At 45.8% G+C, this 26,586-nt stretch overlaps 1 protein-coding gene across 3 annotated transcripts in view; it reads left to right on the top strand.

Annotated features, from left to right (window-relative positions):
• Positions 1–273: 273 nt before the first annotated feature.
• The window catches only part of CBFB (core-binding factor subunit beta), a 39,361-nt gene continuing 13,048 nt past the window's right edge, over positions 274–26,586 (top strand). For all 3 annotated transcript variants that reach the window (XM_088471982.1, XM_088471984.1, XM_088471985.1), the window contains exons 1-3: positions 274–473; positions 5,771–5,857; positions 16,381–16,497. In XM_088471982.1, coding sequence (XP_088328108.1) covers positions 396–473; positions 5,771–5,857; positions 16,381–16,497 — 282 coding nt within the window. In that variant the 5' untranslated portion in view covers positions 274–395. The remainder of the gene's footprint in view (positions 474–5,770; positions 5,858–16,380; positions 16,498–26,586) is intronic.

Raw genomic sequence — 26,586 nt, 5'->3', positions numbered from 1 at the left:
CAAGTAAATGCAGTAGAATAATATGATGTCCACCACATGCCTTCAGCATCATCGTGACATGGAACAAGGGACAACATTGCGTGTGTGAGAGATCCCAGGCATCATCACACACAGTGAGTGTGTATAATATGACCTTCATAACATCACGTGACAGCCGGGCCGGCTGGTGGTACCTCACGCTCTGTGCCTAGGGGATGCGTGACATCACAAAGCACAGCTGAGGGGGTGTGGGCGGGGTCAGAAAGCGAAGATTTCAGGACGTGAGTGTGTGGGCGGAGCTATAATCCGCCCAGGAAAGGGGCGGGGCTTGGACTAGCAGCGACCACCGGGCGGGAGATACCCAGAGTGACCCGGGGGTGACAGGAAGGCTGCGCGGTGACCCGGCCGGTGAGAACATGCCGCGGGTGGTTCCAGATCAGAGGAGCAAGTTTGAGAATGAAGAGTTCTTCCGGAAACTGAGCCGCGAGTGTGAGGTGAGAACCGGGACTAACAGACCCGGCCCGGGTGTGAGGAGGAGGATGGCGTAGGCACCGGGGATTTTAGAGACTACAGACTAGTGATAAGCGGGAGGAGGAATCGGGAGTGGGTGAGACCACAGTATGTGATGGGGGGGTGATCGGAGATGAAGGGAGGTGCTCAGGTGTTCACCGACATAGTGATGGGAGGAGGGGGCTGTGTGTACTGGGGAGAGTGATTGGAGGAGGAGGCTGTCTGTACTGAGGAGAGTGAGTGATGGGAGGAGGGGGCTGTGTGTACTGGGGAGAGTGAGTGATGGGAGGAGGGGGCTGTGTGTATTGACGAGAGTGTGATGGGAGGAGAGGGCTGTGTACTGGGGAGAGTGAGTGATGGGAGGAGGGGGCTGTGTGTACTGGGGAGAGTGAGTGATGGGAGGAGGGGGCTGTGTGTACTGGGGAGAGTGAGTGATGGGAGGAGGGGGCTGTGTGTATTGACGAGAGTGTGATGGGAGGAGGGGGCTGTGTGTATTGGGGAGAGTGAGTGATGGGAGGAGGGGGCAGTGTGTATTGACGAGAGTGTGATGGGAGGAGAGGGCTTTGTGTACTGGGGAGAGTGAGTGATGGGAGGAGGGGGCTGTGTGTACTGGGGAGAGTGAGTGATGGGAGGAGGGGGCTGTGTGTACTGGGGAGAGTGAGTGATGGGAGGAGGGGGCTGTGTGTACTGGGGAGAGTGAGTGATGGGAGGAGGGGGCTGTGTGTATTGACGAGAGTGTGATGGGAGGAGGGGGCTGTGTGTACTGGGGAGAGTGAGTGATGGGAGGAGGGGGCTGTGTGTACTGGGGAGAGTGAGTGATGGGAGGAGGGGGCTGTGTGTATTGACGAGAGTGTGATGGGAGGAGGGGGCTGTGTGTACTGAGGAGAGAGTGATGGGAGGAGGGGGCTGTGTGTACTGGGGAGAGTGAGTGATGGGAGGAGGGGGCTGTGTGTATTGACGAGAGTGTGATGGGAGGAGAGGGCTGTGTGTACTGAGGAGAGAGTGATGGGAGGAGGGGGGCTGTGTGTGATGGGAGGAGGGGGGTTGTGTGTACTGGGGAGAGTGAGTGATGGGAGGAGGGGGGTTGTGTGTACTGGGGAGAGTGAGTGATGGGAGGAGGGGGGTTGTGTGTACTGGGGAGAGTGAGTGATGGGAGGAGGGGGCTGTGTGTACTGGGGAGAGTGAGTGATGGGAGGAGGGGGGTTGTGTGTACTGGGGAGAGTGAGTGATGGGAGGAGGGGGGTTGTGTGTACTGGGGAGAGTGAGTGATGGGAGGAGGGGGGTTGTGTGTACTGGGGAGAGTGAGTGATGGGAGGAGGGGGCTGTGTGTACTGGGGAGAGTGAGTGATGGGAGGAGGGGGCTGTGTGTACTGGGTAGAGTGAGTGATGGGAGGAGGGGGGTTGCGTGTACTGTGAAGAGTGAGTGATGGGAGGAGGGGGGAGTGAGTGATGGGAGGTGTTGTGACATCAGGAGTCTTTCTGTCCACTTGGATCAAGTTTAGACAATGTGACAGTTTAGCAGTGAACTCTCACTTTTTAAACTCGTCCAATGTAATAGTCAGAGAACATGCAAACTCCCATGTTTTTAGACTAAAAAAACCTCACAATTTAAACTGTCATCCAGATGTTTTTCCATTTTGAATATAAAACTCGACCAATGTGAGAATTAACTGCTAAACTCTCACATTTACTAAACTCTTACCATATTACATTTGGCCCTATGTTTTAGCGATAGCGAAGAGGGAGAGGGAACAATGAGGGGGCTCATGTTTTCGGTACAGTGAGCAAAAAAAGGAGACTGTTTCGGGGAAAGTGAGTTGAGGTGGCTGAGTATTGGAGAGAATGAGTGAAGTGGGGTGGTCTGTGTACTGGAGAGAGTGAGCAAGAGAATGAGGCTTGTAGTGGGGGAGAGAGAGCAAAGAGCAGGGGGCTTGGATTCATGAGTATTAGGGATAGTGACTGAAGGCGTTACTGTGTTTAGTGGACTGCAAATGGAGGGTAGAGACCAAATATGGGCGACAGTTAGTGGAAGTGGAGATTGTGTACAGCCGTGGCCAAAAGTTTTGAGAATGACACAAGTATTGGTTTTTACAAAGTTTGTTGCATCAGTGGTTTTAGACCTTTTTGTCAGATGTTACTATGGTATACTGAAGTAAAATTACAAGTATTTCATAAGTGTCAAAGGCTTTTATTGCCAATTTAATTAAGTTGTCAATATTTGCAGTGTTAACCCTTCTTTTTCAAGACCTCTGCAATTCGCCCTGGCATGCTGTCAATCAACTTCTGGGCCACATACTGACTGATGGCCGCCCATTCTACCCTAATCAAGCTTGGAGTTTGTCAGAGTTTGTGGGTTTTTGTTTGTCCACCCGCCTCTTGAGGATTTACCACAAGTTCTCAATGGGATTAAGGTCTGGGGAGTTTCATGGCCATGGACTCAAAATTTCGATGTTTTGTTCCCCAGCCACTTAGTTATTACGTTTGCCTTATGGCAAGGTGCCCCATCATGCTGGAAAAGGCATTGTTCTTCACCAAACTGTTCTTGGATGGTTGGGAGAAGTTGCTCTTGGAGGATGTTTTGGTACCATTCTTTATTCATGGCTGTGTTCTTGGGCAAAATTGTGAGTGAGCCCACTCCCGAGGCTGAGAAGCAACCCCACACATGAATGGTCTCCGGATGCTTTACTGTTGGCATGACACACACTCACAATTTTGCCTAAGAACACATACATGAATAAAGAATGGTACAAAAACATCCACATATTCTGACAAACTCCAAGCATTGATTAGGTAAGAATGGGCGGCCATCAGTCAGTATGTGGCCCAGAAGTTGATTGACAGCATGCCAGGACAAATTGCAGAGGTCTTGAAAAAGAAGGGTCAACACTGCAAATATTGACTCTTTGCATAAACCTAATGTAATTGTCAATAAAAGCCTTTGACACTTTTGAAACCAATATACCATAGTAACGTCTGACAAAAAGGTCTAAAAACACTGAAGCAGCGAACTTTGTGAAAACCAATACTTGTCATTCTCAAAACTTTTGGCCACGGTTGTATATTAGGAAGAGTAAATATATTGAATGAGGAACCTTTGCTAATGCTGGGCATACACTATACAATTATCTGTCAGATATCTGTCCAGTCTGGCTGGTTGGAATGAAAACCTGGTAATGTATGGGAGCAAATGACAATCAACCATTTGCTCACAAACACTGGAAAACAGACAAAAATGGTCGTTCAGACAAATTAGTTAAAACACAAATTTAACCAATTTGAGCAATTGTTTTTCGTCCGTTTTCCAGTGTTTAAGACCATATGATCGACTGTCATTTGCTCCCATACATTACCAGGTTTTCATTCAAATCAGACAGATTGGACAGATAGTTGACAGATAATTGTATAGTGTATGCCCAGCATTAGGGATATGAACTTTTAGTAAGAAGAATAGATAAGAGAATGAATATTTGGAGTCTAGTAATTATGCACCTGATTCTTCTTATAAAGTACTAGCATCATATGTAATCATTGCTATAATAAATCTGTAGTATATTATATAAAATATACTATATACATATGTAATATACTTTTATCAATAATATCTATTGTTGTTTGATAGTATGAGATCTGTTAATCAGATATATGTGGCAAATCATATGCCATCTCTCAAAATTAATTTACTTGTATAAAGCAACCATTTATGCATGGAAGTTTTTACTCGTTTAACTACTTGAAAACATAAAGACCAAATATCCTGTATACATACGGCTCTATAGCGTAGATGCCTTGATATGTGGGCACGGCCTTCTAAAATAATCATAAATAATAAATAGATCCCTTTACAGGCTTGAACATAAGGTAGTGACTGAAAAATAGTTACTGTGGTCAGCTTAGTATATAGGGACAGCATAATTAAAAGTTCTTTATATCCTAGATATGGCTGTATAAGGGTGTGCTGAGAAGTCCTTTAAATAAATTAAAAGTTGCTCCAAATAAAGTGCAGTCTCACTGTTACCCATGATGATGGCATTTAATATAATGAACTTGGTTGGGTTACAACAAATAAATAAAATACTTGGTACCTATATCCAGCTGGTAGCTTATTACCTTAAGATTTTAATCTATACTAATATTATAAGAACATTGTGTCTGTCTGTTTGTTCCAAATTGGCACAAAAACTACTGAACCGATTTTCCTGAAAACTGCATCATTTTGTAATGGAGACTGCTAGACATAACCTGCACTTTGTTTCATCTCGATTCATGACGTTAAAGCTGGGCAATAAAAAAAATAATTATTGACATCATCAGTGTAAGAGATAAGTGTGGTACCATGCGGTCGGTAAGGGGTGGGGGGGAGAGGTGCTTTGGGCCCCCGTTCACTTGAATAGGATAGGCTACATAGCAGTCTGTGCACAGGACACACAGTGACATTGGTGTGAGCGGTGGGTGAATAGGATAGGCTACATAGCAGTCTGTGCACAGGACACACAGTGACATTGGTGTGAGCGGTGGGTGAATAGGATAGGCTATATAGCAGTCTGTGCACAGGGCACACAGTGACATTGGTGTGAGTGGTGGGTGAATAGGATAGGCTACATAGCAGCCTGTGCCCAGGGCACACGGTGACCTTGGTGTGAGTGGTGGGTGAATAGGATATGCTACATAGCAGTCTGTGTACAGGGCACACGGTGACGTTGGTGTGAGCGGTGGGTGAATAGGATATGCTACATAGCAGTCTGTACACAGGGCACACGGTGATATTGGTGTGAGTGGTGGGTGAATAGGATAGGCTACATAGCAGTCTGTACACAGGGCACACAGTGACATTGGTGTGAGTGGTGGGTGAATAGGATAGGCTACATAGCAGTCTGTGCACAGGGCACACAGTGACATTGTTGTGAGTGGTAGGTGAATAGGACAGGCTACATAGCAGTCTGTGTACAGGGCACACAGTGACATTGGTGTGAGTGGTGGGTGAATAGGACAGGCTACATAGCAGTCTGTACACAGGGCACACAGTGATATTGGTGTGAGTGGTGGGTGAATAGGATAGGCTACATAGCAGTCTGTACACAGGGCACACAGTGACATTGGTGTGAGTGCTGGGTGAATAGGATTAGTCTACATTCAGGTGGTGTACAGTATTGTCACTATTGTAGTTACTCTTCGATTATTATTATTTTATTTTTTTTAGAAATTCAGCCCAACATATCTCAAATAGTGTGTATATGCATTACATGTATTGCTGACCTGTTTACCTCTTACGGTCTATTTCCAGATCAAATACACAGGGTTTCGTGACCGACCACATGAAGAGCGCCAGGCACGTTTTCAGAATGCCTGTAGGGATGGCCGATCTGAAATAGTAAGTCCCTATACAGATTCAGGTGTTACTTACACAACAAACTATACTTTTTATATTCCAATGTTTGTTTATTATTGTTTCTAAGTACACAAAATGTGTCTGTTTATGCATGAGAAGATAAATATAGATTTATTTATTTCGGGGTTTTTTCTGTCATGATCATTCCACCTTACAGATATTGTGAAGGGGGTGCATGGCCAGGACAAGTTGTCACTTAGAGGGGAATTTAATTAGAGGCAAAAAGCCATATTCGCCTGTTTTTTTGCGAAAAATTTGCCTAAAAAAATTCGCCAAATTCAATTCCAGGACAGTTTCGCCTAAGCGGAAACAATTCTCCCAAAAAGATTCTCCAATCAATAGCTGGTGAAAAGAAATGCAAAATCTTTTTATTTTGGGGTACAAACGTGGGGAAACAACTCAGACCTCTTGGGACAGCCCCCCAAAGGACAAATCTGCAAAAAAAAAAACAGAAACAAAAACCTAAGAACACCCCAAAAAAGAAAATTTAAAAAGTGCGGGGATAAACATTAAAAGTATCGAAATAGCCTTCTTGGAGGTCCCCATGTATGGGTCAGGTGTTTTTAGAATTGCAGGTGCATGCAGCAGGTGGATTTTTCATGTTTTTTAAAAGTTCACTTTAGAGACATAAAAATATGCTAGCACCCATTTTCAAGCACACCAAATTTGACAGGACTACTTACAATAAGGTGCTTAAATATGGGGACATTAACAGAATTCACCACCACAATGGCTTTGAAGTGAAACAAACAAGATGTGCTTTAACTGCAGACTTTCAGATTTAATTTGAGGGTAATTACATCCAAATCAGATGAACGGTGTAGGAATTACAACGGTTTCTATATGTGCCTCCCACTTTTTAAGGGGCCAAAAGTAATGGGACAAACTAAACGATCCTAAATCTAACTTTCACTTTTTAATACTTTGTTGCAAATCCTTTGCAGGCAATTACAGCCTGAAGTCTGGAACGCATAGACATCACCAGACGCTGGGTTTCATCCCTGGTGATGCTCTGCCAGGCCTCTACTGCAAATGTCTTCAGTTCCTGCTTGTTCTTGGGGCGTTTTCCCTTCAGTTTTGTCTTCATCAAGTGAAATGCATGCTCAATCGGATTCAGGTCAGGGGATTGGCTTGGCCATTGCATAACATTCCACTTTTTAGCCGTAAAAAACTCTTTGGTTGCTTTTGCAGTATGCTTCGGGTCATTGTCCATCTGCACTGTGAAGCGCCGTCCAATGCGTTCTGAAGCATATGACTGAATATGAGCATATAATATTGCCCGAAACACTTCAGAATTCATTCTGCTGCTTTTGTCAGCAGTCACATCATCAATAAATACAAGGGAACCAGATCCATTGGCAGCCATACATGCCCACGCCATGACACTACCACCACCATGATTCACTGATGAGGTGGTATGTTTTGGATTATGAGCAGTTCCTTTCTTTCTCCATACTCTTCTCTTCCCATCACTCTGGTACAAGTTGATCTTTGTCTCATCTGTCCATAGGATGTTGTTCCAGAACTGTAATGGCTTTTTTAGATGTTGTTTGGCAAACTCTAATCTGGTCTTCCTGTTTTTGTGGCTCACCAATGATTTACATCTTGTGGTGAACCCTCTATATTCACTCTTGTGAAGTCTTCTCTTGATTGTTGACTTTGACACATATACACCTACCTCCTGGAGAGTGTTCTTGATTTGGCCAACTGTTGTGAAGGGGTTTTTCTTCACCAGGGAAATGAATCTTCTGTCATCCACCACTGTTGTTTTCCATGGTCTTTCCGGGTCTTTTGGTGTTGCTGAGCTGTCCGGTGCGTTCTTTCTTTTTAAGAATGTTCCAAACAGTTGATTTGGCCACACCTAATGTTTCTCTTTCATCCTCTAGGGGACACTGGAGGTGCTTACGCTGGGGTATAGAGGCGTGGATAGCTGGAGCTGGCACTTTAAATAATTTAGAAGTGTGAAGCTCCTCCCCCTCTATGCCCCACCAGCCCTCAGTTTAGAAAATGTGCCCTTGGAGCTGGTCACAACCTGCTGTGCTCCAGCAAGTCAAAGAGTTTATTTCTTTTATTTAACATATATTTATTTATTTTTGTTTTATTATTTTCTACATCTTTTAAAAAAAAATTTTCTGAGTACCCTTCCCCACCTCTCTAAAGGTGGGGTCCGGGTTACTGGCACCCTGTTAACTCCATGGGTTACAGGAAGGAGTGTGCAGTGCTTCACTAAAAGCATCTGACAGCTCCTTACTGCCGCACACAGCACACACACACACACGGAAGAAGACTGTGAGTGCTGTTCACGAAGAGCCGTCCGGAGGGGAGCGCAGTGAGTATAAATCATCTGCGCATCCCCAGTCCCCTGTCCTGCGGCCAGCGCTGGCTTGTTAGAGCGCGATAGCGCTGTTTACTATATACAACTCTCTCCCCTCTCCCCGCTGATGAGCGCGGCTAGCGGCTCCTACTCAGCGGGGCTTGCACAGAGGGGAGAGGATCCTGCAGGCGGGGGCAGCCATTTTCTAGCCCTTAGGGCATAGAGAAAGGGGGCGGAGCCTAACAGCGCGGGCTCACTGTCCTAATAGAGCGGCTCCCTGTCTAGAGAAAGCCGCAGGGGCTGTGTGCACAGCGTGGCTGCCATGTTTAACTCATAAAAGAACTGCATCTCTCCACTACAGACTGTATGCAGTGATTACAGAAGGCTGATTCTCCTGGCTACATCCCTGGCAAAGAGGTTGTGAGTAACTGGGGTGTTTGGCAGGGAATCTAATTGTGGGAAAGAGTGGGGAGTGCCTCTTCCTCTGTGTCCCATACCAGCCTTCTGTTCTATTTCTATTTCTCTTTTCATTGCTGTACTCTGTGTCTGGGTGACTGTTGTGTATCCAAGTCAAACAGAACAAAAGCGGCTCAAAAGATGTTTGTCTGTTCTAAGTGTAACAACAAACTATCCAAGCCGCATGCTGCTGGGTCCACTTTATGTGAGGCTTGTATAGCAATAGATCCGCCTATGACTATTACGGCCGCACCTGCTCCCCCATGGGCCGCTGACATGGTAGGTGTTATGACGGATTTAGCGTCTGAGTTAGCTGAGGCACGTAGGTCTCAACCTCCCTGGGTGGAAGGGCTAACTAAGGCCCTCATTCAGAGCCACTCGCTAGCGGCAGTACGCTCGTTCCGAGCGATGTTCGCACTTCTGCGCATGCGTACGGATCGTTATACGCATGCGCGAACCAGTCAGTGCGGCCGAAATTCATGTGCTCGCAATATAGCGAATGCCTGCTATTTTGAGTGACAGAATGAGGCGTATGTGGGTGGTAACAGGGGAAGGTGCTTGAAAATGGGGAGTGGAGATCCGAACGCAGGCGTGCTTAAAGGTCAAAACGGGCGTTTTAAGGGTGTGCATAATTAATACAGCAGCGTCATTGACCACGTCACTGGGTTATTTTATAGCCAGAACTGCTCGCAAGATTGTGGTAGCAAAAACCAACCACAAGAATAGCGAGCAGTTCATACGCTGGTCGATGTACTCGATTAATCTAATAAATAGCGGACATGACGTATGGTGAGAGCGGCCAGGGGGCGTTTTTAATAAATAAACGAGCGTATGTTTTGCACGCTCGTTCAGACTTAGAGGTGTGAACAGACTGCAATTTGCGAACGGATCATTTGAATAGCCACCCCTTGCTTTTGAACGAACGACCGCAAATAGCGAACGGCTCTGAATCAGGCCCTAAGTCTCTAGACACCCTTGTACAGGTGATGGGTACAGTGGTGCCTGCACCCTCCACCTCCTACCAAAGACCGACACAAAAGCGTACTCTGGCGACTGTTCTCCAATCAGAAGAGTCGGACGAAGAATTCCTCGCTACGGAGGAAACAGAAGAAGGGGAATTGGAAGAAGCGTTACAGGACGCTTCTCCTCAAGAATTAGAGTCCACCTCTCCAGGGGTGGAATCTCTAATTTTGGCGGTCAGAAAAGTTCTGAATCTACCTGAGGATGTACTACCTGCATCCCAGGAGTGTGAATTATTTCATGAACGACCAAAGAGCTCTACGGTTTTTCCGTTCTCACAGCAGCTTCAACAGCAGCTCTCAGTGGCCTGGAAGCAACTGGATAAACGGTTCCAAATTCCGCGCCGGTTTACGTCTAGTTATCCCTTTCCATCAGCCATGATGGAAAAGTGGGAAACACCCCCTCCAGTCGATGCGTCAGTCTCACGTCTCTCTAAGAAAACAGCACTCCCAGTACCGGGAGCTACAGTACTAAAAGATCCTTCGGATCGTAAGTTGGAGACAACGTTAAAATCAATTTATACTGCAGCGGGGGCTCAACTTAGACCCACCCTTGTTACCGCTTGGGTTAACAAGGCAGTGGTCGGCTGGGCTGACCAGTTGATTACCGGTTTGGACTCTGGTACATCAAGAGCAGAGTTACGTCTACTAGCAGAACACATCCGTGAGTCTGCAGTTTTCCTGGGAGAAGCTTCGAAAGATATTAGTCAGATTAGTTCTCGCATATCTGCTTCTGCTATTTCAGCCCGCAGAGCCCTGTGGTTGCGCGCTTGGCAAGCAGATGCAGAATCCAAGCGTGCGGTGGAGGGTTTACCTTTCACAGGCGATATGCTGTTTGGCCCGGAACTGGACAAATGGATATCCCAGGCCACGGGGGGTAAGTCTTCCTTCCTTCCGTCGGTTGCTCCAGCTCCCAGGAGATCTTATAATGGACCTTCCTTTCAGTCCTTTCGTGCGCCACATTCCTTTCGTGGTAGAGCCAGAGGTGCTCCCACGCAACATAGAGGTGGCAGAGGTAGAGGTCGTCCACACCCTGTTGCACGTAGACCACAGCCTAAACCAGCGGAAAAGCAGGTGGCATGACGGTCTTCCGTCCCACCTGGGACCTCCTGCAGTAGGAGCCCGCCTGAAAGATTTTCAACAGGTTTGGAACCAGACCTCTACAGAACCGTGGATCCGCAGACTAATTTCCCTGGGGTACCGAATAGACTTCGAAGTCCCCCCTCCACCTCGGTTCTTCACCACAAGTCTGCCAACGCCTGCAAGCAAGGCCAAGGTTTTACAGGAGGCTATCCAGTCTCTAGTAGTATCATCTGTACTAGTTCCGGTCCCGGAACATCAGAGAGGTTTGGGGTTTTACTCGAACCTGTTTGTAGTACCAAAACCAGATGGCTCGGTCAGGCCTATCTTAAACCTCAGGTCTTTGAACCTGTATCTGAAGATTTATCGCTTCAAAATGGAGTCTCTGCAGTCAGTCATAGCGAGCTTGGAACCAGGGGAGTTCCTATTATCCATGGATATCAAGGATGCCTATCTCCATGTCCCCATTTGGGAACCTCACCAGGCTTTTCTGCGTTTCGCCATATTGAAGGATCATTATCAGTTTCGGGCATTGCCGTTCGGGTTATCCTCGGCTCCCCGCGTCTTTACCAAACTCATGTCAGTAATGATCGCTCTCCTTCGGTCAGCAGGAGTGAACATAGGGCCTGATTCAGACCCACTCGCGAGCGGCTGTCCGCTCGCAAGTGGGTCGATGTTATGGACTGAGCATGCGCACGACGGAGGGAGCTCCGTCGTGCGCATGCGCCAGACGCGACGAGCGAAGGAAAGTCCTTCGCTCGTTGTGTCCGATCAAAGGGGGCGTGCTGTCAATGTTGATTGACAGCACGCCCCCTTTGGTGGGCGTGCCGGGGGCGTGCCTCCCTGACGGGGGCGTTCGCACGGGAACGCCTCCCGTCAGAAGCCGGCCCACTGACATCACTAGTGATGTCAGTGGGAGTGATTTTGGCTCTGATAGAGCCAAAATCACTCCGGAGCTTGCGGTTGAAAACCTCAACCGCAGGCTCCGGCTCGCAAATTCGATGGTCGCGATGGTCTCGACCATCGCGACCATCACAATGCACGCTCGTATAGCCTGTGGGTGGTGACCCACAGCTATACGAGCGTCCAGGAGGACGCTCCATGAAAATGGAGCCCGGCCCTCATTCAGAGCGTGCGCTCTGCTCAGAGCGTACGGCTCTGAATGAGGGCCATAATCCCTTATTTGGACGACCTGTTAATCAAGGCTCCATCGGTATCTCTTCTATCAAATCAGGCCTTACTGACATATCAGACCCTAATCCAACACGGTTGGATAATCAACTTCAAAAAATCACATCTCACTCCGTCCCAGAAACTTCTTTTTCTGGGCATGATCTTGGATACGACCTCACAACGGGTTTTTCTTCCATTAGACAAGGCCCGGGATATCCGGTTGTTAGTTCAGCTGGTCCTCAGAACAAGAAAGGTGTCCCTGCTTCTTTGTCTGCGCCTCTTGGGGAAGATGGTAGCAGCTTTCGAGGCGCTACAGTTCGGTCGATTCCACTCCAGGGAGTTTCAGCTGGAACTGCTATCACAGGGGTCAGGGTCTCATCTGCTTCTTCATCGACAGATCCGTCTGAGCCCCGGTACCAGAGTGGCCCTTCTTTGGTGGATGCAATCCACCAATCTGTTAGCGGGCAGAAGATTTGGAGTGTGGGACTGGATCATTATAACAACAGATGCCAGCCTTCGAGGTTGGGGAGCTGTAGTCCTCGATCATCACTTTCAGGGTCGATGGTCCCATCGAGAACAGAAGTGTCCGATAAATGTGTTGGAACTCAGAGCGATTTACAATGCTCTGATAGAGGCAACAGACTTGCTAAAGGCTCGTCCGGTAAGAGTTCAGTCCGACAACGCAACGGCCGTCGCTTACATCAACCGCCAAGGAGGGACTCGGAGTCGCATGGCTATGCGGGAAGTAACTCAGATCCTTCGGTGGGCCGAAAGACAGTCAGTAATCCTGTCGGCAGTATTCATACCGGGTGTGGACAACTGGGAAGCGGATTACCTGAGTCGACAGGATATGCATCCCGGGGAATGGATGCTTCATCCAGAGGTGTTCAACGCGCTGATACGTCGATGGGGATGTCCTCAGGTGGACCTCATGGCGTCGCGATTGAATCGTCAGCTCCCAGTATACGTTTCAAGAACTCTGGATCCGCAGGCAGCAGAGGTAGACGCCCTGACAAGTCCGTGGATCTACGACTTCGTTTACATTTTTCCCTCCGATTCCGCTTCTTCCTCGTCTTCTAAAAAGGATAAAACAAGAAACAGCCTCTGTAATTCTTGTAGCTCCGAACTGGCCTCGGAGAAGTTGGTTCTCGGACCTTCGGTCCCTATTGTCAGACGATCCGTGGCCCCTTCCTCTACGCCCGGATCTTCTACAGCAGGGCCCATTCGTACACCCCAATTTAGCGCAACTGCGTTTAACGGGGTGGCTCTTGAAACCGATATCCTAAGACGCAGGGGCATCCCGGATGCGGTTATTCCCACCATGCTACGCGCCAGGAAACCAGTTTCGGCTGCGCATTATCATCGCATCTGGCGTGCTTATATCTCATGGTGTTCTTGTCGGGGTCTTCCGTGTAGAATTTTTCGGTTGTCCCGGTTTCTACTTTTCCTTCAGACTGGTCTGGATTCTGGTCTTCGGCTAGGAACTCTAAAGGTGCAGGTTTCTGCCCTTTCCATTTTCTTTCAACGAAAATTGGCCCTCATTCCTGAGGTGCAGACGTTTCTTCAAGGAGTCTTGCGGGTGCAGCCTCCTTTTGTACCTCCGATAGCTCCCTGGGACCTAGACTTAGTGCTTCGGTTTCTTCAGTCGCCCATGTTTGAACCTTTGGAGGAGGTTGATCTTAAGTACTTGTCTTGGAAGACTGTCCTCCTCCTGGCTCTCGCTTCGGCTCGTCGAGTTTCGGAATTGGGTGCTCTGTCCTGTCGGCCACCGTACCTTGTGTTTCATGCTGATAGGGCGGAACTCCGGACGGTAGCCTCCTTTCTTCCCAAGGTTGTGTCGGCTTTTCATATCAATCAGCCTATTGTCGTACCGTCGTTGCGGGAGGACTCTGGTGGATCTTCTACCTTGGATGTGGTTAGGGCTCTCCGCATCTATGTTGCCAGGACGGCGTCTCTCCGTAAATCTGAGTCGCTTTTTGTCCTCTATGATGCTGTTCGGAGGGGTTGGCCGGCATCTAAGCAGACTTTGGCACGTTGGATCCGGCTGACTATTCATCAGGCTTATAATAGTGCTGACCGTCGTCCTCCTTCCTCCATTTCAGCTCATTCCACACGTTCTGTGGGTGCGTCATGGGCGGCCGGTAGAGGAGCCTCCACGTCACAGTTGTGCCGTGCGGCTACTTGGTCTTCAGTTCACACGTTTGTCAAGTTTTACAAGTTTGATACGTTTGCTACTTCGGCATCACGTTTTGGCCGCCTTGTCCTGCAGGCGCCGCAGAGCGCTCCCGCCCGTGGGGAAAACTTTGGGACGTCCCCAGCGTAAGCACCTCCAGTGTCCCCTAGTGGATGAAAGAGAAAATGGGATTTTGGTACCTACCGGTAAATCCTTTTCTCTGATTCCACAGGGGACACTGGACGCCTGCCTGTTCGGTTTGTTCCGTATGTTGTATGTTTTGATTATTGTGTGTTCTTCTCTCCCTTTCACTCCGTTTGTTCTCCATCTCCTCTCGGTCTTCATTTTCTAAACTGAGGGCTGGTGGGGCATAGAGGGGGAGGAGCTTCACACTTCTAAATTATTTAAAGTGCCGGCTCCAGCTATCCACGCCTCTATACCCCAGCGTAAGCACCTCCAGTGTCCCCTGTGGAATCAGAGAAAAGGATTTACCGGTAGGTACCAAAATCCCATTTTTTGCTATCTCTCTGGTGGGTTTGTTTTGATTTTTCAGCCTAATGATGGCTTGCTTCACTGATAGTGACAGCTCTTTGGATCTCATATTGAGAGTAGGCAGCAACTGATTCCAAATGCAATTGTCACACCTAGAATCAACTCCAGACCTTTTACCTGCTTAATTGATAATGGAATAACGAGGGAATAGCCCACACCTGTCCATGAAATAGCTTTTGAGTTGATAGTCCCATTAATTTTGGCCCCTTAAAAAGTGGGAGGCACATATAGAAACCGTTGTAATTCCTACACCGTTCACCTGATTTGGATGTAATTACCCTCAAATTAAATCTGAAAGTCTGCATTTAAAGCACATCTTGTTTGTTTCACTTCAAAGCCATTATGGTGGTGAATAGAGGCCAAAATATGAAAATTCTGTCAATGTCCCAATATTTATGCACCTGATTGTATTTTCACCAAAAAATACAGCTTTATGCCATTCTTCACCACTTTTACCTAGACGCTAATAGCAAGCAATTTACATAACTTAAGTACGCAAAATAGTTTTATTAGGGCTATTAGTACACATCTATATTGATTCCCATGTTAATAAATCTTTTTCTGGGGTACAGACTGATTTCCCCAATTCTTTCATTACTTTTCGCCTGTTCCGCATTCGCCTATTTCCGTTTTCGCCTGTTTTGCAATTGAATTAGGCGAAAAGCGGGATGAGCACGGAATAAATTTGCCTCTGAAACAGGCGAATGAAGCGAAGTCGGACAGGAGAAAACTTTGCCTCTAATTGAATATGGCTCTTAGGGGTATTTTTACTAAAGTGAGAGGTTTTAGAAATGGAGATGTTGCCCATAGTACCTAATCAGTTTGCTATTATCTTCTAGAAGATGCTAGTTAAATGTTAAGTAGAATGTAATTGGTTGCTACTGGCAACATCTCCAATTCTGAAAACTCTCTCTTTAGTAAATATACCCCTTAGTATTGAGTAATTGTGTATGAGTAATTTTCTGTAAAGCTTGAGTAACTGATAAATATGGGGCAGTGCATTTGTGGGCTACGTATGTTCATGCAGCTGACCATGAGATGGTATCCTGTGAGGGTTAGGTGAAGTATAGAGGGAACCTAGCTTCTGATGAATTGGCCTATGCTGACCATGAAATGGTATCCTGTGAGCGTTAGGTGAAGTATAGAGGGAACCTAGCTTCTGATGAATTGGCCCATACTAACCATGAGATGCTATTCTGTGAGCGTTAGGTGAAGTATAGAGGGAACCTAGCTTCTGATGAATTGGCCCATGCTTACAGAAATGCCACATTTTATGATATTTTGAGATGCCCAACAATCCCTAGTGGGCTTTGGAAGCCTGAGCTGTAGTTTACATCCACACATTAGTGCAGGGTTTCCCGAACTCTGTCCTCAACACCATTATGGTCCTGGTTTTAAGGATATCCATGCTTGTGCATAGATAGTATAATCAAACTGAGTGAGGTATTAATTAAGTCACATGGATATCCATAAAACCTGGACTGTTAGGATGCCCTGAAGACACTGTTTAGGAACCATTGCATTAGTGGTATCGATCTCCACTAATACCAGCCTGGTCTTGCCTTTTTTAATTATTGCCAAGTTAAATCTGTAGCGGAGATCACTGGAATCGTGTTTCTTGTACTCTATTCCATAACTCCCAATATCTTAATGATCGAGGAGCAAGGAATGGGGAATGACTTGTCAGTATAATAATTACAGTGCCGCTGACTTGCTACCTATTAATTCTCTATTTGAGGCATTCGTGGCTACGGGAACCAATCTATCGCTGCAGTTTTTTCCAGCCAGTTGGCAAGGAGAGCCACGTCAAGCACCCACCCGTGATTATGTGGACTTTGAGAGAGAGTCTGGAAAGGTAAGAAGTGGGACGTTGATGATATCCCATTAATTGGATGAGTTTTGTTATGTTACTTCGACAAAGATGCTTAAGATGTAATTCTGCAAAGCAGTGGAAATAGTGTACTTTTCCAATGATGCTTAGCTGCTGCCTGTGCGTTATGGCTTTGTAGTTTAGCATGGATTCATTTTGTATTTATTACATTTCTCATGTATACTAATAATCCCCTGAGCAATACCCACTGTGCAGTTTGATCAGTGGTGGAATCGCCAATCCACCAACTGCAAATACAGTAAGAATTATAAAGCGCCTCCCTGCTGGGATAAACATATGCCATAATACAAGTATACAGTGAAGTCCCCAATTGAATCCAGGTTTTAAGTGATCTTCACGTTGTTATCCAATCAGCCTCAAACAAAAAGAAGAAATCCACATGTGTAGAAAGTAAAGCTGAGGAATTCAATAATTCCCTTAGATCTACTTACAATCAAATTCCTTGTGGTATGGGCATGTGTCACTTGATGTTACATCCCCAATCATCCATTCCTCTCTTTAAATGGACATCCAATGTCCTCAAAGCAAGACAAAAGTGCTTCTCCTAGTGCATGAGCTGTAGTAACCCTCGTACCTGTGTTTGGTGGAACTTCACTATTGGCAGGCTCTCTGGAATTTCTTCTACCTGTTTCACGGTTACACTTGCTTTTGGTAGATTTTTATGTAAAGACTCTTCACTGTGTTATTAAAGTTAATGCGCTACGAGAATGTGGATTTCTTATTTTTGTTTGAGGTTGATTGGACCACCTACATGAAGATCACTTAAAGCCTGCATTCAATTGTGGACTTTAATGTGGACTTATATTGTACATATTTTTGTCCTAACGGGTGTGCTTGATTAGTGATACTTTTATTGTCTTTTATTGAATGTCTTACCCATAATGCAGATTGATATTGCGGCTGGTTAATCTTCTCCTCTCCAATGTATTCAAAATAGCCACTGAGGCAGCAGAAGAGCCGGATCCGGCTCCTGGGAAAAGGTGTAAAGCATTGAATTACAGTGTGTTTTGTGTCACATCATCAAACAGTCCAGCCAGCAGGAAGCCACTATGTGCCATATCACCCTCATAATGATACCTGTACCCATAATGGCATCTGTTTAAAAAGAGGGGAGTTCCCCCTTTCAAGTGATGCCGCCTACTAGTAACTATGTTGTCTTGTGATCAGCGGACAATATCACCCTGCCCTATGGACAAATTAAGCTTTCTATAGATGGGGAGGCCACTGAATGTGTTCTATGTCCCCCCATATGGCCCAAACAAGTGGGGGCATACTTGTTTGAAAGACAGGATCCCCCTTAGTAGATAATGTTGAGTGATCACAAGACAATGACTAAAACCGTACACACACAAAAAAAGAAATCAACATATGGGAAGTATTTAATTCCCAGATCTCCCTCATTTTTTTGTCTCCTCATTTAATAGGTTGGTTGACTAGTTTAAAAAACGGTATGCCTTGTTGGGTAATCATATTATACCCCAGGGTTTGACAAATTTTTCTAAAATATAGGAGCCAGGATGAAAGTGTAGGAGCCAGATCACTGCCCCCCCAAAAAAAATTACAGGAGTGATTGAGGAGCACAGCTCTGTGTGTTATGCAACTGTTATACACACTATACTAGTCCACAAAATGGTCGCAGTTGAATGGATATAGTAACATGGAGGCCCCCTCACTGCTCTGCACAGCTCCCTTGCTCCACCTCCCACCCTCCAGTAATAACGGACCACATTTCATATAAAACAATGGTGCCAGAAAGTACAACAAAACCCCCCCTCCCCTCATGGTCACAACACTATCCCTTTGAAGCCTGCACTGCAAAACCTGGCCACGCACAGACCCTTAATCGGGGAGCTCTATGCAGCCAGATATAGGTGACAGTAGACAGCCAGGACATACAGGAGGATCAGTGTAGACTGAGATAGACAGCAGGGATCAGAGCAGGACAGGAGGAGTCAACGCAGGATGGGACGGACAGGAGGAGTCAACGCAGGCCAGGACGGACACAGGCACAGCAGTCACAGCAGACGACACTCAGCACATCCACTTCTGTGCATGAAATGAACACCACAATACTATAGGCACGAATCTCAACGGGGGCTGATGAGGATCTGCTTCCTCCCGCACTGCATAATCTGGTAGCCATGGCGACCTGGCCCCTGGGATTTGTCAAGTCCTGTTATACCCACACATCGTGAATGCATTTAGGTTATGATTGTCAGAAAAAATAATAATTTTAAGTGCAAGTTTTATTCTGAAGACCTCAGCATAGAATTTGGCTTTTTCTGTTTTGGAAAGTTGGATTACTTCAAAAGCAAAGAAACATAAAACATTTCCTTGTGGTTTTTATCAAAATAAGAAAACTATACACATTTGCTTTTAGTTCACTTTCTTGAATAGGCAAACACTTTTTTTTGGTCTTTGTGGTCAAATTTTATTTGCTGTTTTAGAAGGAGCAAAAAGGATAATGGTATTTTCTGCAAATGCGATGTCTTCCGGAAGAAAACAAGGTGTCATTGTGTGGGTACTGCGTAGATAAGTGAGTGATGTTTATGTCAGGATGGGACAAGCTCAGACATGGAAAAATGGGCTCAGAACAGGAGCGAAAGCCCTCAGCAGTGAAAGGGTTAAAGGTTATACATACGAATAGCAATGAATCTGCTTTCATTTCCCTTAACCGTTCTATTACTGGCGATGTTTTGAACTACAGAGATCAGATTTTCATTTTATCATGCGACAGATTTTTCTACTAATAGTTATTCTTTATTTCTCACATCAAGGTCTTTTTTTTTTTTTGTTTCATCATTGGTCTAGTACACACAGGGCTTTCCTTTGGGAGCATATTGAGATGTAAAACTTTTTTTTTTTTATTTTAACATAAAATAAACTATACCATAACTGTTGGTGTTAAAAAAAAAAAAAAAAAAAAAAAACATTGTATGTTGGCTGTCATAAATGTTCTGTTCCTGCATCGGTGGTATGTTTGACCTATTCACCACTTGGTGAACGCAGCGCAGTTGCATTAACCTTAGCCACTTTCGCCATTATGATCCCTTATGAGCTGGCGACACTATGGGCTTGATTCAGACCCGCTCGTGAGCGCACAGCGCTCGCAAGTGGGTCGATGGTCCCCCATTATGCATGCGCACGCTGGAGCCGGGCGCTCTGTCGCTACGAGTCTCGCACCAACGCGGGGCAGCTGCTGATTGTGATTGACAGCTTGCCATGTTTTGGAGGCGGACGGGGGGGGTGGCTGGCCAAACGGAGGCATTCCCGAAGGAACACCTGCCGTTTGGGGGCGGCCCCACTGAAATCACGAGTGATGTCAGTGGGTGAGCATCCGGCTCTATTAGAGCCAAAAGCTCACTGGGGCTTACGGGAACGAGACCCTACCACAAGTGTCTTGTTGCAAGCCCTGATGGTCGTGACCATCACGACCATCACATGGCCGCTCGCTAAAGCTGTGGGTGGTCGCCAACAGCTTAGTGAGCGGCCAGGAGGCCGTCTTTAAAAAAAACAGGGACGCCCTGATTCAGAGCAAGCGCTCTCAAAGAGCCTCCGGCTCTGAATCAGGCCCTATATACCAAGGTCCAGTGTTTAAAGGCTTTTCAACTGAAAACTTTTTTAATGAATCTATTATACTGCAACTTGTGTTATTGACTTGTCTATGATAGAGATGTGTGATAGGACAATCGCTGTACTGCACATATGTATGAAAGAAAAATGTTTATGGTGGTGGAACTAACAAGCACAGTTTTTCTCTTAAAGACAGTCCATGTTTTCCCCTGTATATCACAAGGCCAGGCTATATAATATGTATTTACTTCTTAAGACCGACTGGTGCCACATGAATTAATCACACATTTGAGTAATAGGAACATAGTGGCTATTTTTAGCTTATGCTACTGCCCGCAGAATGGTGTGATGGACAAGTCACATTGTATATGAATTATTCTGTGATCAATGAATCATTTCTTGTTTTCTATCTGCATCACTTTTATTTTGCTTTGTTTTCTGCCCTTCAGATTATTGGAATTATTTTGGTTTTTACTTTTTTTCATAACTTAATTTGTGGGTTATTCGCTCCTAGCTTCTATGTCTTTCACCCATGTTTTTATATGATCAGGCAGATTTGCCTTGATAAATGGGCAGCTTTATTAAACACAGTTGAGAGCTTCAGTGCCGTATCTCAGAGCAAAACCTATAAACCCGTGCCTGGTGATTGAGAGATATCGCAGGAATGGAATTTGGAAATAAAACAACATCTTTTTAATAAAAGTTGTAGGAGGGCTTGCATGAATCTGTTGGAAACTCTGTTCAACTTGTAACAGCAATATGAGATTCTGAGAGTGCAGTTGTCATGGCTGATGCTGCTTCATTACACAAGTGTGAGCTGAGAGACGGATGAGTAACTGGTGATACACGCAGTCTGTCTCGGTCATGAAGAACATCTTACTGGAGTAGCTGACAGGGCATAATATTACAAGGATACCTTTGTGTAGTGACAGGGATTGAGTAGTGATGAGTCTTTGGGAGGAAGGGTGAAGACTGCATGCATTGATATGAGTTGCTTAAAGGTGCCCACACATAAAGCGACATTTTACACGATCTGGACGATTTCGACGAATCGTGACGGCAGATCGTGTAAAATATGGCCTAATCGTGAGAAAATCGTGAGTCCCCACTCACGATCACGTTGCGATGCGCGTCCCCGCTGGTCGCACATCGCATCGTCAGATCTGCCGTGCAGTAGGGCAGATCTGACAATCTGGGAAAAAATGCACTGGGGAAAAAAAAGTTAAGATGCACGATAGATCTTAATGCTTTTTACTCCAAATCGTGTGTAGGAGCTGCCGGGAAGCTGCCGGGGGAGAGTTCAGGGGAAATCGCAGAAATCGTGGGATCGTGTGCAGATCGGTATGTGTTGCCTTGTCAATTGGTACAAAAAGTTGCACTGCTACATGCAGCTGTATCACTGTGCAAAAGAAGAGTATAGCAAATTGACGCACATGAGCACTTATAAAAGAGCAAGTGTGTTGGAGGTTAAGACACAATTTGCATTTACGTCCAACGCTGAGTGAGGCCCAGTGTGTACATTTTCTTAAGATAGTCTTCTAACTCTCTGGTGGTCTACAGTGGGGTTTGGTGGAATGGCCTCTTTTTTTTTTTTTTTACTAAACTTTAATAACTATTTAACCTTGGATACAAAATTGTGTATACTGGTGGATCAGTCTTGTCAGTGTATCCATACACAGAGCATACATTTAGGTAAATTTGTTATAAAATGATGCAAGTCCCCAGCATTGTCTTTCGCACACATGTTGACACTTTCTCTGTTCTACTTCCTCCTTGCTCTGATGATAAGTCCGGAGACTCCCCCCATCTTGTGGTCTTCATGGCTTCCTCCACACAGGCAGAGAACACAATCTCCTTCCTGGGGGGGTTGGGGAATAACCGGTCAGAGGGTCTTTAGACTTATCCAATCACTTTCCTTGTGCCTTTAAGTATTGGGGACGTGGCGGAGGCCAGCCTTATCACAAGAAATATCTAACTTCTTCTGTAAAGTGAACTACAGTAAGCTACAATGAATGAATATTGTGACATTTTCTGCAGTATTTAGGCTGCATTTCCCACAGCTGCTGTGTTATTTTATATGCAGGAGCCAAAGCAGAAACACGTTCCGTTTCACTAGTAAACAAATAATTAAAAAAAAAAAAAAAAGTCAGCTAACGTCTTAATTTGTAATACAGAGGGAAATTCCAACCAGATTACCTTTCATCCCAAAGGCAAAACCTTGTGATCTAAAGGATTTAGGGATCCCTGGGGGAACTTATGGTTAGATACCACTATGGGGGGTTAGGGTTAGGCATCTCCCGGGAGGTTTGGGGTGCGGGGAGGGGGGGTTACATTTAGGCACTAATGGGGGAGAGTTTAGGGCTAGGCACTAGGGGGGGTAGGGTTAGGCACCACTAAAGGAGGGTTTTTTGGGGAGAGGGGAGGGTTAGGTTACTTACCAGCCCCAGTCGGGAATTAGGTCCGTCGGGGTTCCGCTGTTGGTATTTGATCCGGCAGCTATTCAGCCACCGGCATTAAATACCGATTCCGATCAGGATGCCTTTTAAGGCGCGTATCCACTACACAAGAAAAACAAACGATTACGACATCGTAATCACTCATTAATCATTCATTAATCGTGCAGGAAAATGCCAGCAACAACCAGCGCTGCGCGGTCCCGCTGGTCGTTGTCGGCATTTGTCATCGCCTGAACATGCAGGCCAGGTTGTGCATGTTCGGGGATGAGGGAGGGTGCCTGCACTGAACGACCTATCATTCAGTGTGGGCACATCACTTGTGATTGTAGTTGTCCTACACTAGCCTTTGATGTAGCTGGTAGTACCAGGGGAATCGGTATGTAATGCCGGCTGTCAGGATGCCGACAGAGGCATCCCGATGGCTGGTATTCCGACAGGGGTTACCTTCTCCCCCTAACCCTCCCTTCTGGTAGCCTAACCCTCCCCGTTAGTGCCTAAACCTAAGCCTCCCCCCTTCATACCTAACCTAGCCACTCCCCCCCCCCCACCCCCCACGGGCCTATCCCCTCCCAGTGGTGCAAAACCCTCCCCCCTAGGGTTGCCTTACCTTGTTTGGGCTGCCAGCCTTCTGGATTCTGGCATCGGGATTGAGATGGGCGTTGGTATTTCAATGCTTATCTTATCTATCCTGTGTCAGACTTTGTGTCGGGATTCAGACCGGCAGCATTCCGTCCACCGGTCTGATAACTACATCCCATACCAGGGACCCCCTACTTTAATGACACATAGACTAATTTATTTTTTGCTTAAATGGGGGTAAAAAAAATAATTACTCTTGTCCTATAACTGAATTGATGCGTTTGGGCCATACTTTTCTATGACCCATGCATTTCAGTGACAGTTTTACATGTAGTGACCAACTCAGGTGGTATTTCCTGGTTCTTATCTTACTATGTCTTCCCTTGGTGATCTTATCAGTTCCTTCGGACTTCTCTGCTATCAATGGGCTCAATTCAATTGCTTTAGCTCGCAAGATCTCCCGTCTAAAGTGACGGGAGATTGCGGGTGCTATTCACTTGATGCCGATCTTCGCGTTGATCGCGCCCAAAGAGTTCAGCTTTAGCTGCGTAAAACGGCTACACCCGACCAAAGTGGTGGGCGCGAACGTGAAAAAGAGCAGCTTGGGCACATGGGTAATTTTTTGCACATTTCAGCTCGCCACCCCCGGGGGTGCGAGCTGAAATGCTGGCACCAGCAGCTGATCGCTCCCAACAGGAGCAACAAATTGAATAGCTCTGTCGGACGCGAAGGGGGCCGAAAACAATTGAATTGCGCCCTTTATGCCTAAGATACCCAAATGTCCCCTCCTTTGTCACCTTTTATTGTAGCTTATCCCCATCTTAACTCCCCATTGTGTCCACCCATATCTCCTATAGATTGTAAGATTATATGAGTAGGATCCTTTCTCCTTCATCTTCTTTACATAATTATGCTAACTGCACAATGACATAATGTATCTCTCTGAACTTCTGTACCCTGGTATGGAGGTAAGGAACCCTTGTGGCACATTATAAATGGTAACGGTGGGATGCTGGCAGTATAAAGAGAGGTGGGGGGCAGCATGTATGCATCTGTAAATGGCCATTTTTTTCCCAGACCACCACACATATGTTCTTCTATGGCTCATAGACTTATGCAACCTGTCGTGCTCCAACAGCTGTGAAACTACAAATCCCAGCACACAGTGCCAAAGACAAATAGCCATTTTAGCTCTGTAAAGCTGCATTAGGCTTACACCGCTCTTTTAGGTCTTATGCACCTGGATACATTGGTGCTAATTCCTCATATTATCAGTATGGCATCCAATCTTCAGGATCTTTACAAAATTACTCTTTAATGCTCTTGGGTTATTACAAAATGGAGGACTGATGGACAGAATATCGTGCATGCTGGGGCCTGGGCCTTACCTGTCGCAGGTAGCACTTGAAAATGGACAATGCTGATTATTTTTCCTATAAGCTTCTATACAGGTCATTGGACAGATGGAGAATAAAAAAAATAGCATAAAATACGACCATTGATCCAAGCTGTTGGTTAGGGAGGTCATTTACATTTGATGCAATAGGGATTTCCCCTCTGCTACTGACATGGTCTCAGTCACTCAGCATTACATATGGACAGAAATGTGACTCTGTCTTGCTCTCCCCTAAGGCTGCTGTCACTCTTCCGGTGACTGTAATATTGTCATACTGTGTTCTATCTGTGCTGTTGCGGTGATGTGCAGCAGGTGATCACATTAGCACTTGAATATGCATTACCACAGGCTGCAGTTTTGCCCAAGGGAAGCCTATAGCTTGTTAAGTGGATACAATAGCGATAGCTTTAAGCCATTCAGTTTTAAACTTTTCAATGTGTTCATTCTTTGCTTATTTTATGAGCCGTCTATTTGTATTATACACGTGCATACAGACACAAGCCATCCTACAATACTGCGTTTCATTTTTCTGCAATTTAATATTCTGGGCTGCCATAGAGATGTTTTACTATAACCTGTGAAGCCAGTGTAGCAGTGTGCCATTCCCTTAGTGAGAGAACTGCCCTCAATGTTCTTTTGACGATTTATTGTCATGTTTGGTAGTATATACTGTACCACTGTGTTACTGATTATGGGAAATGCTTTATAGATCTTTCTAAGGTAGGTACTCCCCTCCTTCATGTCACCAGTGCTTCTCTCCCCTTCAGTAACTTTTTTCACTGTTCAAATGTTCGTCCAAATGTAGAGCACAGGATTGTTCGGTACTGTATCAATTTTCACCTATGACCCCCCCCCCCCCCCCCCTTCCGTTACCTCCTTCCCTGTATGGTGGTTTTGGGGTCTATTCAGCAATGATTTTTTTACATAAAAAATGCGGAATACATAATTTCACAAAAAAAATTATGTAAATCCACTATTCAGCAATGGGTTAATGGAGACGATAACGCAATCATCTTCTCCATTAATTCCCATCTCGCAGAGTACCGCTGTAGGGATCAGCCATTGATCTCTACAGTGCTTTAACGCTCTTTGTTATTCAGCAAAGCAAAAAGCGTTACATTACTCGAAAAATCATTACTTTATATAACGCAATCCCAGAATGACGTTATATGAAGAAAATACTGTATTTGGACTTACCCGTCGGCGGTCACCTCAAAGCAGGGACGGAGACTGTTCCCAAGGGCATGACTGAGCATGTGCAGAAGCAGAAACAGAAGGTATTATTTTTGGAAACCGAAAACAACGCCTTCTGTAACATCGCAGGGACAGCGTGTTACCGCAACCACTGTCCCTGCATAAAATATTGCTGAATAGCTTCCATAAATTTTAATAATTGATAAAAAATCGTGACGATGTTGCCCGATAATATTCTGGGCAACATCGTCACTATTGCTAGATAGACCCCTCAGTAATGTTTTGTATTTATGCTGTGGTCAGCTACTGTGTATTGTACTTATGCTTTTGGTATTGTGGATTGTTTCTTTGTTACCATGTACGGTGCTGCAGACACGTTTGTAGAGCCTTTATAGATGCTGATAATAAAGTAGGAGTGGGTGGTGATAGTGTGGTAATAAAGCTGGGTACACACTGATAAAATGTGTGTGGAACGGGCGATATACCTATCTGACAACGTATTGCCAACATAACACCCAGCCTCCTTACATCTGCAGGATTTTTCCAGTGTATGGAAGCTTAGTCAGATCCGGTTGTGGACAGGTGCTGAATGGATAGAGATTTCACCCCCCCCTGCTTACTGTGCCTTGTATACTCTCTCCCTCCCACCCAGAGTACCAGTGCAGAAACAGTGTGATAGCTGCTACTATGTATTACTCGGCATACTGCATTCACTACTTCAGTACCCAGTGACAGACTGTTCTGCATTATCCTAGTTTAGCTTCGTAATCTTTCTGACATCTCTGCTTTAAGAAAGTACATGGCTGTTTGAGTCCAACACTACTGATGTACATTCACTAAATCATTTTATTTTGA

The sequence above is a fragment of the Taudactylus pleione genome, unplaced genomic scaffold (genome assembly GCF_031769625.1).
Source record: "Taudactylus pleione unplaced genomic scaffold, aTauple2 ptg000117l, whole genome shotgun sequence".
NCBI lineage: Eukaryota > Metazoa > Chordata > Amphibia > Anura > Myobatrachidae > Taudactylus > Taudactylus pleione.
The sequence above is the reverse complement of the archived record's forward strand: the minus strand, read 5'-3'. Positions and strand labels throughout refer to the sequence as shown.